Source organism: Haemaphysalis longicornis, unplaced genomic scaffold (assembly GCF_048455015.1).
Source record: "Haemaphysalis longicornis isolate Haplotype H1 unplaced genomic scaffold, Haemaphysalis longicornis Haplotype H1 scaffold_10, whole genome shotgun sequence".
Classification (NCBI taxonomy): Eukaryota; Metazoa; Arthropoda; class Arachnida; order Ixodida; family Ixodidae; genus Haemaphysalis; species Haemaphysalis longicornis.
This window is the reverse complement of record NW_027526204.1, coordinates 137,301,614-137,315,218: the sequence shown is the minus strand read 5'-3', so window position 1 is coordinate 137,315,218 and position 13,605 is coordinate 137,301,614. Positions and strand designations below refer to the sequence as shown.

Here is a 13,605-nt window from a genome sequence, read left to right as displayed (position 1 = left end):
TCATAGCCATGTGTAGTCCTCCCGGTGTGTCATGTTTTTTTATACAATAAATGTAACCAAATCAAGCAGTGGTTGTCTTTTGGGCCCAGGTCTGCCCCTAGGCAGGCTGGCGGTTTATTGCGTCTTCCACAATCCCCATCCTCCGAGTTCAGTCCAGCTGGAGAGACAAAAGAGAAAAGAAAGCGCAACATAAGCACTCTGCCGCTTATGAAGACCCACAACAACACACAACTAAACTTCGGCACTTCCCAACGTGAACATCCTCGTCTCTTACTCCTGGAGTAAGCACCCCAATTTGGAGTGGGCTTTCTGCTCTCACCCCCACTGGCCACGATCCCAGGCAGAATAACACCCTCTCGGGCCACAACAGTAAATCTGGAGCAATGGCTCAATTTCATAGATTTTTACCAGAATGGTGTAAGAGTTCTTGTTGGGTGCAATTCGAAGCATCTGGCACAGGAGTAGAATACAGGGTGGTGACAAAAAAAGATTGTGCTGTGGTGAACACATTCACCTTACCCTTCAAAGCCACGACTAATAATTCTGCATGGGGGCATAATTTACGGCCACACAAAGTGAAATGATTTTAAAACTGTACATGCAGGCTTTCAGCAGCGCTACATGTGCGACTGGGTTCTGACGACTAAGACAACCATTCAATTTTGACCAATTCACATTTTTACCACAATGCCTGTTAGTTTTATTTCGTCTTGCACACGAAATGCAGGACCACCTACAAGACTTGCGGGTGCATGTGCACAAAACACACGTGTGCAGCGTCCTTTGTTCTTCGTGCTACACACACTAGTCAAAGGCCACATAATGTCGAACAGGATAGGCCACTAAGACCAATGGTGTCAGCCACACTAATGGGCAAGTAGCGTGGTTGAGGCGGTGCAGCGCTACACGCGACAAGGCGACAGTAGTAGATCTCATGTACCAGGAACAAGAGAGCCTGTGAACGAAGAAGCTGAAGAGCTTCTCACAGCCTAGTGCGGCTTTCTTTGGAATCGGCAGCAGGCTTAGCGGGGCCACGGAGACAAGACGCAAGTTTGGTTCATTCGAAGGATTAATTAAATTTTGTGTATTTACCTCTTCCTAATGGTGCTTCGACAAGTGAAAATGGAATCTCAGAGTATTTCGCACAGAAAACTAACCCACACATGTGTGGGCGGGGCTTCTATTCGCATGATCTGCGCGTAGTAAGAATACCTTAAAAACGGCATCAGGCGCGGAAAAACTGCATTTTTACGTACAGTAAAAGCTCGTTAATTCGGATTTCTAAGGACCGGAAAAAATGTCCGAATTAACCGAATGTCCGTATTATCGAATGGTCGAAATAAACACAATAAATGCAAGTTTTCTTTCTACACACCTTTATTTTACGAAGTAATCGCGTATGCTTGTCTGCTTTCGAGCAGAAATTCGCGCGGACACAATTTTTCTGAGCCCTTCAAGGTGCTCAGCAACGGGAACAAAGCCACAAAATGGCACCGCCAAACCTACACGCGAAGAAAAGACTTTCAACCAATCTCAAGTCAAGCCAAGTCGATAATTGATGTCCATGGCGATGCTGCGTTTGAGCTTCACTTTTGTTCCGAATTGTTCTTTTTTCGTTTTTGAGCCTCACCAGCGGCCTGAAAGTCGCCGAATTATCCGATTTGCGGTCAAATCTGTCCGAAATAACGAGCGCCCTGTCTCATAGAGTGATGCGTATATTTACAGGGACCAGATGACGTGTCCGAATTAACGAGTCGAATTAACGCGCTTTTACTGTATTATTTATACGTTTTATATTGTTTTCAGCGTTATTATAAATAGCATTTTGTGAAAATACATAATAATGAAGTTTTAAGTAATGTAATTAATAATTTAATTAATATTATTATCACAAGTAATTACGGAACTAGTTCAAGGTTAAGCCGCAAGGAAACATTACCAATGAGCCAGCACAAAACCGCGAATAATTGAGACACCATTGAAGCAAGAAAAAATTATTTATCGCTAGCGCTGCAGTGCACGAGCCCGCCACCCTGTACCGCCAAGCAAAATTTTCATTACGACGAAAGCCCAGCCCACACGTGTGGGTGCATTTTTCAAGCGTGATGACGGAACGCATAGGAAGGGAACGGTTGTATTTTTTAGCCAATCGTGTTTTTCCAAGTTCTGCAAGTCGTGTCTTGCGCTTGTTATTCAGAAAATACGAGAATAGCAAGAAGAAATATCAGTTTTCATCTTGAAGGCGGCTAGTGTGATCGCGCCGGCTTGGGTGCCGTTCTTAATCCGCGGTTTCGCGCCCCCTGGTGGCGAAAAGAGTGAACTACCGAAACCAATAAAGTCTCAGAAGCTTTCGCAGCGACTGCCCAGGGCTGTGAAACCGAAACCGGAACAGGTGCCACTTTGTAAACAAATTTGTTGACCCAAACGTTTGTGTGGGCTGGGCCGTAAAGGGTTAAGAGGATTCTAAGCTTGCAGAACAAGCTATTCAAACTTAAATTTAGTGCAAAATCATTTCATAGGGGTAAGAATGGTGGGATAAACAATGGAAGTTACGAATGAACACATATAGAAGCTCCCGTGCATACTGCGCACACCTGGCTGGTTGCAGCTGCACAGCAGTCCAGCACTTTGGGGTTGTTTTACACGACACTGGCCAAAAGACACAAGCGACATTGTCTTGTGTGACCCTGTTTGTCGAGAATACCCATGTTCCATTGATTATAAGGTTTGACGCGCAGACACTACACGCGCGATGAGACTCGTAGTGGAGGGCTCTGTATTAATATAGACCACATGGGGATGTTTAAAGTGCGCCACAATTTCGAACACTTGGGCACTTTCGCTTCAATCAGAAAAGTAACCACAGTGGCTGGGAATCGAACATGCGTCCTCGGGCTCAGCAGCCCAACCCCTTAGACACTGAGCCACCACGGCGGGTGTACCCAACGTTTCACGAAACTATTAGTATCAACCGCAACAAAAATAAGCCATGTGTAAAACCGGTCAAAAGCAAAGCGAGTGCGGCCAGCAATTCTGAGCGGTACTGTGGCGTCACCTAGAGGATGGCCAGTAATTGAAGCAACAAAAGACGTTTTGCCATCTGACTTGTCGAACATAGTAATATTCATTTCAAATACCCGCCCTGGCAGGTGAATCAAAATTTCTACATAAATTGTGTAATTGCTCAGTGAATAAAGCATCGCTTGCTGCCATAAAAGCACTGTAGGCACTATATATTACCGAATCTTTCGAACAGAACAAACTTGCATTTTGTGTTCACGGCCCTTGGGAACAACAATCTCAAAGGCTTTGGAGGAACTAGACTTTTCGTCAAGGTGGGGTTAGCGAAATTGCAAACAGAACTGGAGAAAAGGCAAGGATTTTATCCCAGCCCACAGCAGGCAGTTTTGAGACAAAACAGCAGAGCACGTGTTCACCATGCGTAGTGCTGAGTTTTCAAACATCCGTTACGCAACCTTATGGACGCAGCTGGCAGAGAAACCATGAATGCTGTATCCTTGAAGCTGACTGAAGACAAGGACTCAACAGGTGATGCTCGGTGGCAGTTAGACATGGCACCACGTGGATGGGAGGCAGGTTGTGGTTTTTTCTCTCGAGCTAATCTGCTGGCTGCCGGCAAAATAGCAGTCGGCAAAATGTGCCGGCAGAATAATCACATGGTCTGGGCCAGCCAATGGGAAGGAACTGCCGGCAACTTTACTCGCGGGCTAATATGCCGGCTGCCGGCAAAATAGCCACTGCCTTTACTTTTTCACGTAACTTACAATAATTTGAGTTCTTATTTCCGGCCAGGTCACAAAACGGAGAGGGAGCTAGTCGGTGTCTAGAGGTCAGCAAGACATGCACGTTCACAATGAACGAAGGGCGGTAATATTCACCTTTTTGAATCCAATGTCAGCAGCATACTGCCTGAAGCAACGGCGGCAGATGTTCAGGCCGTACTTGCGGATCAGTCCGTGATGGTTCGCGCAGACTCGGCTGCACGAAAGTAAGAGGGCCAAGGTTTGTGTTTGTACAGTCGCTGCAGATCTGCTAGTCGCTATCAATATCGATACTGTGCCGAAGCACCTTACCGCTCATTGGATTTCCTACAGCTGCTTAAACGCACGACAGAAGCAGCGGTAATTGTTAGGACAACGCTCTCAAATGCGCTATTTTACAACCCGTGGGTACGGAGATATGAGGCGGATAAGTTTCCGCCGATTTCCTGACTAGTAGACTTCAGTAGATGACACACGTTCTTATTGCATGCACTGAACTGTCTGCCATCGTGTTTTCTTTTGGCTGAGAATCCCCAGCAGCTTTCGGCAGCAGTAACAACCTAGCCGCAAGGCCGCCAGTCATCAAGCTACTGAAAGGACATGCTTCGGCTACCTTTAAAGGCCTCACTTACGCAGCTGAGGCCGTGGGCAGTGAATTAAATATACAATGCAAAACGTTAAACATAAAGAGCCATTTATAGAGCGGAACAGCTACAATACACGATCACACGTGGGAATAATGTGAAGTAGGCCTAAGACCCACCGGCGTCCCATAAACGCGGTTTCAAAATAAAACAAAAAAGTGAACTGCTGCGGATGCTGCAAAATAAAAACGAGACATATTTTAGGTACTTACCAGTACCGAGAGCCAGGACCATACTTCCTGGGGTGAGAATACCAGATATTTTCGTGACCCATGGTCGCGCAGCGTCAACGCAAGCTCGCTAGTTAGCAGGGAAAGGAAGTAGCTGCGGAGGTGACGCACGAAGTATATTCTACAAGAGAAATAAAAATGCTCCTTATTGGCTACGTTGTTGTGTTAAGCAGCGCCGTAAACTGAATATAAATGCGAGTTTATTTTTGTTTTGAAAATTCAATTTATTCTAGTACAAATTGTTGAAAATTGTCTACATTGCGCAAATAAAAATTAATTATGTTAGATATTTTTTATCTAGGCCGAATTAGGCATGATTTTTTGTGACAAAAGAAAGCCAAGTGGAGCCAAGCAGTGTCAAATTGCAGCCAATGGAAGCTTGATCAGTTGCTGGGTGTTTTGGTGTCTTTATTGCGTCGGTTATCCAGATACTGCAACTGACAGGGATTTACAATTACAGCACTGATTTCATTTTGCATTCTCGGCCATCTGCTGAGAATACACCGAACAGTCAGCATGGCTTCCTTTGCCGCTCTGATGTCGCAAACCAACAACCAAGGTAGACCATCTTCTGACTGCACTTCTTGAGTCACTAACCTTGCATCACTGTTTGTTTTCCTTGCAGACCACCGCCCCGAACTTTACGAAGAGGTGCGTCTCTACAGGACATCGAGAGAGCGCGAGAAGTGAGTCGCAACATTCATTGATCCTTGTCTGAAAGTAAGCGCAAGGTTGCGACGATCGCCGACTCATTTCTGTGTGACAGCTGTAGGGGTGAAACTCATCGACCCGGAAGCTTAATGAATCCGTAACTAACCCTACGAAGTAAACAAAAGGAGCTATAATCGTAATCATTTACAGTCACCGCAGAAGTAGAAAGCTCGTGTAAACGCCAAGAAGCGCTAGCCATTGACGTTTTCCCCACAAGTTGCCGGAGCCCGAAACGAAACCGAAGAAGCATTACAAGTTTTCATGTGTTCCTTTAGGAGTGCAAGCGGGTGTTTGTGTGAGAAATAGCCGGAACGAGAACTTTTATCCCCTAGTCGAAAGTTGCTTTGTGAGCGGGGTAGTCCAGGCAATGTTCTTGTCTTGAAACAGGTACGACAACATGGCTGATCTGTACGCTGTCATCAACACACTGCAATGCCTGGAGAAGGCGTACATCAAGGACTGCGTGACGCCAAAAGAGTAAGAAGCGGCCGTAAAGTACGGAGCTGTACCTTGCCAGTGACGCCGCCGATTCCTTGTGCAGGTACACGGCGGCTTGCTCTAAACTGCTGGTTCAGTACAAGGCTGCCTTCAAACAAGTCCAAGGGGAAAACTTCTCCTCCGTTGAGGACTTCATGAGCGCGTTCAGGGTAAGACTTTATTATCCCTACACTAGTAGAGTTACCCTGCTTGTTCCTAATTACACCAAAAAAATTGGTGTATACTTTTTAGCACCTCCATCAGCTGGTATTGATAGAATTTCAAAACAGATAGCAATGCAGTCATCTTTTTTTATTTGGAAGCTCATTAACTAAAAAGTTAGTGTAACTCTAGAATCTAGTGCAACAAGGTCGAAAATTAGGCTAGTTGGTATACAGTCATACGGATTAACCAGCGCAAACTAAATGGGACGAGAGAGGAGTACACAAGACGAGCGCTACTAACAACTAATAATAATAATAATAGAGTTTATTATCAAGGAGTACATAAAGAGGTAAAATGGTCCCGCCAAAGCCTACAGGTGGGCTTGTGTAGCGTCGCCCAGCAGCAACGGCCTTCACTTCTGTAAAAAGGACTCATTGACAGGGAGAACTGAATAGGGAGGTCAAAAAAGACAAGCAAACAAACAAAAAATAAAAATGAAGAGAAGATGAGAAAATATAAGAGGGAGGAAAAAAAGGAAAGCAAAAGAACAGACAAACAGAAAAGACGAGGACAAACAAAAATACAATTAATAAACATGGGCTCTAGCTACATGGGTCGCATTTTCCAAGAAGCAATTAGAGAACAAAGAAATAACAAACTGTCACCTCACACACATACACACTTCAGCATAATTCTAATGCTAGAGTAGCAGCACACAAGTGTTTCTGCGTAGTTGAGAACAATTCGTCAGGCAATTTGTTGAAGATAGCAGGAACGTAATATGGCCTTGCAGCCATTCCGTAATGGATGCGGACCCTTGGCGTCATATATCGAGGTATGTGCCGCAGAGGTATCGGTTTAAGATTTCTGATACCCGCCGCGGTGGCTCAGTGGCTAAGGCGTTGTGCTGCTGAGCATAAGGATGCGGGTTCGATTCCCGCCCGCGGCGACCGCTTTTCGGATGTAGGCGAAAAGCAAAAACGTCCGTGTGGACGAGATTCGGCGCACGTTAAAGATCGCCACGTCAAAATTAATCCGGAGCTCTCCACTACGGCGCGCCTCATTGCCTGCGTTGCGTCGGCGCGTTAAACCCTACAATCAATCAATTAAGATTTCTGACATGTGCATTAGTTTGCCCTCGGTGTCACTGCTGGATATTGAAGTTGCTTATCTCAACAGTACTTGAGCTTCAGTTTTCTGTGTTGTGGAGAGTGTGTTTGCCGCGTGATCTACATCACAGCTGTGGTTAGTGCGCAGGCTCAACCCTTTATATGTTTCCCTTCGATTCAATAAAACTTCAGTTGTTAGTAGCGCTCATATTGTGTACTGCTGTCTCGTCCTGTTTAGTTTGCACTGGTTAATCATTATCTAGAATCTTGATTAGCCTTTACAGAAACTGAGCAAAGCAAAGCTTTGGAATCGCTGCTTAGGAGTATTTATACATGTATAGGACCAATTCGGTGTATCAGCAGCATGAAATATGCTGAGGGGTCTAACAAAAGTTTTTGCTGATTGAGTGATTCGTGACTTGTGTAAATAAAGGTACAGCACTAACAGACAAAAACGAACTGATTGTCAGAATGACATGTACCACGCCTCACTCTGTCTGTATTAGTGCTGTACCCTTTTTACCTGGAGTTCATAATGCATGGTTTAAACTTGAACCCAAATTCAACTTTTTGAAAGCTGGTAGCGGCGAAATCCTGAATAGAATTGTCAGTATTGCTGAGGGTAACTAATATAGGTGAAGACCAGTTAGAAATCTGAAGAGGTGCAAGAAATATTGAATCTACAAAAACACCTTTAGATGCATTTTAACTTTTTGGGGGGTAATATCAAGGCATGCTGAATTAGTTTTTTAAAGCAAAATTGACCCAGTGAAGGGCAGAGCCCAATTCAAAACCCTAACTGGCTTAAAAGGTGTCAGAATTTGTGAAAAAAAACAAGAAAACTTGTGAAACAAAAACCGGTATTCACCATAGAACGGGTGAATGTAAAAATTTTGGAAGGCTGAAATAGCTTGGAAACAGATTGCAAACAGGTGTGACGTCTTCACAGTGACTGGTGTGACAAATGTGAGCATCGTAAGGTGTTATGGTGTTTTCTTATCAGTAATACCTAGGTGGTAATCTATTAGTGATCAACTGTGTAGACTTCGGTTCAATAGCCAAATAACCAGTTACATGGGCTAACCTTAGTATCGTGGCAACAAATAGAGCTCTGAGAAATTCATTTCAGTGTCTTTTGAAGGGCTGAATTTAAAAAAAACTACATTCCTTATCGAGCACCTATTTCACATAAGGAGTGCATTCCGCACAATAAAGTGCCTGCACACAGTTATTTAGTCAATGCACCTGTAATTATAATTCTTATTTGATGTAACTGCGACTAATCATTAAAGGGACACTACAGTGTAAAAGCAACACAGTAACAACAGAGGACAAGGCAGGGATTGGGCAAGTGCTAATATTGAACAAATGGTTTTATCACGGATCTTGTGCACAGATCTTGTGCACCTGGCTCTCCAGAGGAAACAAGGGAAAAAAAAAAAAGACAAAATAAAAATCTTCTCAGCTGCCTGTACTGCTTGTTTGGGGAGATGTTTATTGTCATAAAAAAGATCTGTTGTCAATACACAAATTTAGTGTGGTAAACTCGTACATTGGAACTCATTAAACAACAATCACGTCGCAGTTGATGCTTTCTCATATTTTTAGTGTGAACTGCCTATGTGTTAACAAGTGCCCCAGGGTTGTCCCTGGGCTGTCCTTGGGCAGTCCTGTTGGCGTTCTGTTGTAGGCACTGAGCCTGCTATGTGCATTGCTCTTGCTTGCGCAGCTGGATTGCCCTGCTGCCATGGAGCGGATCCGTGAGGACCGACCTATCACCATCAAGGACGATAAAGGGAACACGAGCAAGTGCATTGCCGACATTGTGTCGGTAAGGAAGCTGCCTTCGGAGTGCCTGTAAATCTAGGAGTGGTTTGTAAAGTGTGCAGCACCAATAGCTTTTCCTTCTCTGAGTAATCACGCGTATCAGTTTACTGGTTTCCTTAAATGACGGTGGCATACTGATTTATTTACTTGTCCACTGATGTCTGTATGCAGTGCGAAGTGGTGAGACAATTATGGCAGATTCACCTTTAAAGGCTCCTGATAGGGTAATATAATTCCTTTTTGTTTCTGTTCAAGTGGAGCTGGAGTTGCAAAGCTTGGTTCAATCGCAACAAGCTTTGAGTGGTATGATATTTAGTTACTCCTTTTGTGCTGGTAAGGAGGGTTTCTGGGGCATCCAATTGCGCAACATTCAGGAATTTGCTGCCATCTTGTTGTATCAGTAAAATTATGAACACATGTGATCCCTTGTGAACCTTCTCTCGATAATGCAAAAACTATGGTTTTGCGGCTATCAGTGCTTTGTCCCTGACTGCCACTTTGAGCAGTGTAGACCAGTGCTTGAAATTGTGAGCTTCACCCACAAACTGTGGTGATCCAGGAGTGACTTCTGGGGTGGTGGGGAGCTTTATGGAGCATAGAGCATGGCAAAGAGGAGAGGGGGAAATGGAACACACTGTAAGTTGGGGGGGATGACTGCTCCTCCCAAGCACCACTGCTTGTCCTGGATCTGGCACGACTTACAAGTGGCCAGTGAAGGAGCAAGAGTCATGCTTTCGATTTCGCTTGCTCATTGACAGGTGCTAGCCCTGACACTAGCTGCGGTATCCTTGTGTAAAGCTGAATAACTATGTCAACATGCAGCTGCGGGAGGAAGTGTCTGTAGAAATGGTAAATTTGCTGTGTGGCTCTACCATGCACAGTTACGTGCGTGTTAAGTTTTTTTTTTTCTTTTCCCTGTCGTTTCTGAGACCTTCCTTTACTGTACTCAGACACTTTAAACAAGCTCTATAAAATTTTTCTCAGATTTTACAGGGCCACATTCCAGCCTTTTTTCAGTTCATTCTGAGCTTACATTGGCCTCCTTCAGTCCAGTCACCGTTGTCCCATAGAGCAGTCAATGTCACCGGTGTTCTGTATGAGCTCGCTGCTGCTTGACCAGTTCGAATGACTCGCCTGTTGCCAACCTGTCCTTTCTTGCAGCTGTTCATCACTATCCTGGACAGGCTGCGCCTGGAGATCAAGTCTATGGATGAGGTGAGCTAGCGGTGGGGTGTGTCTATGGATCATGGACTGTGTTATCACCAGGGGTGGGCGATTGGTCTATTAACCTTCCAATTAATCAATGAATGCTTTATCGCATTAATTTTTTTAATCGTTAATCGGTTGAAATCATGTGAGCAAAATGAATTAGCAGTTCTGTGCAAACATGCCGAGGATGATACTAGCGTTCACCAACAGGCCTTAGCTCACAGCATGAAACGACGCAAGTGTGTCAAGAGAGGATAGTATAAAAATCACTAGCTGGTGTGCAGGACAGATGGAAAAACGCTCATTGAATACAAATACAACGACCTATACTGTACAAAAATTGGCGAACGGGTGCTCACACCATTTTTATCAGTTGGCGCCCCCTGCAATTAGCTCGAGGGTATTGGCAAGTGCCGATTCCAGAAATAGTGTGAATGATGAATGCGGTTGTAAGCGTCCCAGCCCACATCAGTGCCATGGTGACAATCATCTTACTTCATCTGGTATGTATGTGAACAGGCCTGTAAGCAAACTGTCGCCCGAAAATGTTCAAAAAATGTTTTGCCAGTAGTTCACTACGAGTACCTGAGCTTATTCAAACTTGACCACATTGGCCACATCACAGCAAAGGTACCCGTCAAATGTAAAATATTATTTTCCTGCATGTTTTTCTCCATAAACGATTGCAGCCGATCAGTCAGTCAATGAACCGATTGAAGCGTGCCGATTAATCGTGTTAAAATTTTGAACCGGTGTGCAGGCCCAGTATTGACCCATGTCTTTCTGTGCGTTGCGCGCGCACAGTTGCATCCAGACTTGCGGGAACTGAGCGAGACCATGAGCCGACTCAGCATCCTGCCAGCAGGCTTTGAGGGCAAGGCAAAGGTGGACGAGTGGTGAGTGGCAGTGTCCATCAAGACAGTCAAACCAGAGCATGTGGCGTGTTGTACAACACAGCAGCTGCTACAAGCACTGCCTTGTATGAGACGGTACGGATGGGGTGGTGCTGTATTCCTTGCCTTTTTGCTCTCTCGATTTTCGTTCTTGGGAAACGTCAGTTTATGAAAGCAAACAACTACTGTTTTTAAGCAGTTTTGTGGATCAGTAAGTCCTTCTGTCTTGCTTTGGCACAACAATAATCCTGCACAGTTAAAAGCCACCTCAAAATTGAGCGCACTGATTTATCACCAAGCGAGTGCCTGTTCTTTATCTCTCGTTTTCAATGTTCCAGAAGTAATAATGTTGTGTAGACCGTCTGGTAGTTTTCGAAAGCACACATCATCTTAGACGTTCCAGTACTACAGCTGTGATTAAGCATTTCTCACATTTACATCATTGTCGGTAGCCTTGCAGTACTGCTTGTACGCCACTGATGACAGAGCAGCCACGTGGTCTAAAATTCACTGTTGCGGAGCTTGACAAAAGCAGTCCAAAGAAGTTTTTCTTTGTTAGCTGGCAAAATTTGGAGGCAGCGGGGAAGCAACCCAAAACTTCAATGACCTAAAACCACTCACTTTCACCCCAGGCTGCAGACGATGTCGTCAATGGCCGCTTCGGACGAGCTGAACGAGAGCCAAGTGCGCCAGCTGATCTTCGACCTGGAGTCTTCGTACAACGCCTTCAACAGGGTCCTGCACGACTCCTCGTGACCATTGTAGCAGCAAAAGAGCAATAAATACCTCCCACAAGTTGTTTCACTTAACTGTTCCTCACTTGTATCTTGTGGGAGTTGAGGGATGTCGAGCATTGCTGGCGCATGTCATTGAGGTAGAGGTATGTAAACTGCAAAAATTTGTATCAGCAGTAGAGCACTGAAATGTCTTTAAGTCGAGCTGATTTCATTTTACTGCGGCATCTGTCAGTAAGTTATTGTTGGAGTACTTATTCTCCGCATGTGCTGGTTGCCATGTATTTAATCCCTTTGATGACCGGATGTCGTGATTTCGCATCACACCAATTGTAAACCGCGCAACCAAAAGAAATAATCGGTAGTTGCAGCGCCCGCACTCAGACAGAATCTGCACACTGATGGCAACATATACCTCACTTTCACAAAAGTGCTGACTGCTTGCTGGCTGCTCCCATTCCTCCGGTTTATGCCAATGATTCACCGTTCCTCTGTGGCCGTTCATTTACACCCGTATTTACCAAAGGAATGTGAGTACACTTTAATTGCAATAAAAATGTCGTCACATTAGTTACTTCATTGAAAAACACGGAGTTGCACTAAATTATTAGTTTCTGAAGAAATTTACCATGTGCTGGTCATTTTGTTTTTGTGCCATAGCCTTAACTTTCTCCGGAAAACCGCGCCATGTGTAAAAGTTCTTCTGCAGCTTCCTCATAAACAGACTAGCAAAGGCAATAGCAAAAGTATTTTTTTCCTGCTTTACTGTAAATTCAGGCTTGAAGAGGTTAAGCGTGAGGGCATTGCCGTGCGGCTGTCAATGGTATTGCATAGCATGCACTGGCAAGCATAGATCTGAAAAACAAGATGCTTTGGCCGCTTCGGAAGGTTGGGGGCGAGAAGCGAGACTCCATGAATCTACACCGATAACAAGCTTTAGTGTAGTGTGTTGTATGCAAGTTTGTGGCCTGTTTTAAGGCCGAGGAGGTAGGAGAAAAAGTGAGTTTGGCTAATAGATTTTGCCACAACTGTAAGCAGAAACACCAGAAGTACATGACGCTGATGCTTCAAGCAGATGCCCATACATAATGACACGTGATATCCATAAGGGGGGAATTCTTCCCATAGCTTACTAGTATATATCTGGAGGGGCATCTGCCCTTAACCAATATGCAAATGCGGACACATTCATTTTAAAGTACCAGTAGTAGTGAGGCGATCACAACGAGACGGCCAACGCGGTCGCGCGCGGACTTGCCAACCGCGCGGCCGCACCCTTGACCGACTCGTAGTGTGACCCGCAGTGCAGTGCTAAAGACAAGATGACCACCTACAACGAAATCGGGAAATGGTACCGCCTGAACAGACAGACTATGCCGCCGCCCCACCCGGGCCTGTCTCGGAATCGGGCCGTGCTATACGGGGTCCGTGCTATATGCGGCCCATGCTATACGAACCATGTGGGCCGCTTCATTCCCCATCTTTCCGACATCACAGCACTGATCAGCGCGTTGCTTTAAAAGAGAAACTCATGGCTTTGGGGACCGTGCGGGCAAGCTGCTTTCAACAAGCTCAAAAGCTTCCTTAGTTCCGGGGTCTGCATGGCAAAATATGACCCATTGTACCCCACGGTTGTGTCAGCTGACGCAAGTTCATACGGTCTCGGAGCCGTATTACTTCAAGATCAACCATCGGGAGAACGACGAGCGGTTGCTTGCGCCTCACATAACGGACACTGAAAGCTGCTACAGTTTGAAAAAGAAGCTTTAGCTGTGACGTGGGCTGTCGAGAGGTTCGACCAGTTTCTGAGGGGCCTCGCGTTTC

At 45.2% G+C, this 13,605-nt stretch overlaps 2 protein-coding genes across 2 annotated transcripts; one reads left to right on the top strand and one right to left on the bottom strand.

The window, feature by feature from the left end:
• Positions 1–72: 72 nt before the first annotated feature.
• Rps29 (ribosomal protein S29) lies at positions 73–4,798 on the bottom strand. Its single transcript, XM_077690914.1, has 3 exons — positions 4,639–4,798; positions 3,900–3,999; positions 73–157 (listed from the first exon to the last, which is right to left on the bottom strand). The coding sequence occupies exons 1-3, from the start codon at positions 4,698–4,700 to the stop codon at positions 149–151; spliced, it is 171 nt and encodes a 56-aa protein (XP_077547040.1). The 5' UTR covers positions 4,701–4,798; the 3' UTR covers positions 73–148.
• Positions 4,799–5,029: 231 nt separating this feature from the next.
• Positions 5,030–11,851, top strand: Vps28 (vacuolar protein sorting 28). The gene is made up of 8 exons (XM_077690908.1): positions 5,030–5,215; positions 5,282–5,342; positions 5,755–5,844; positions 5,909–6,014; positions 8,848–8,949; positions 10,107–10,160; positions 10,959–11,050; positions 11,680–11,851. The coding sequence occupies exons 1-8, from the start codon at positions 5,173–5,175 to the stop codon at positions 11,801–11,803; spliced, it is 672 nt and encodes a 223-aa protein (XP_077547034.1). The 5' UTR covers positions 5,030–5,172; the 3' UTR covers positions 11,804–11,851.
• Positions 11,852–13,605: the final 1,754 nt, after the last annotated feature.

Coding starts and splice junctions, on each gene's coding strand:
- Rps29 (XM_077690914.1), bottom strand. CDS start 4,700: ATGGGTCACGAAAATATCTGGTATTCTCACCCCAGGAAGTATGGTCCT. Junction 4,000..4,638: donor GGTCCTGGCTCTCGGTACTG/GTAAGTACCTAA, acceptor ACTTTCGTGCAG/CCGAGTCTGCGCGAACCATC.
- Vps28 (XM_077690908.1), top strand. CDS start 5,173: ATGGCTTCCTTTGCCGCTCTGATGTCGCAAACCAACAACCAAG. Junction 5,343..5,754: donor ACATCGAGAGAGCGCGAGAA/GTGAGTCGCAAC, acceptor GTCTTGAAACAG/GTACGACAACATGGCTGATC. Junction 11,051..11,679: donor AAGGCAAAGGTGGACGAGTG/GTGAGTGGCAGT, acceptor CTTTCACCCCAG/GCTGCAGACGATGTCGTCAA.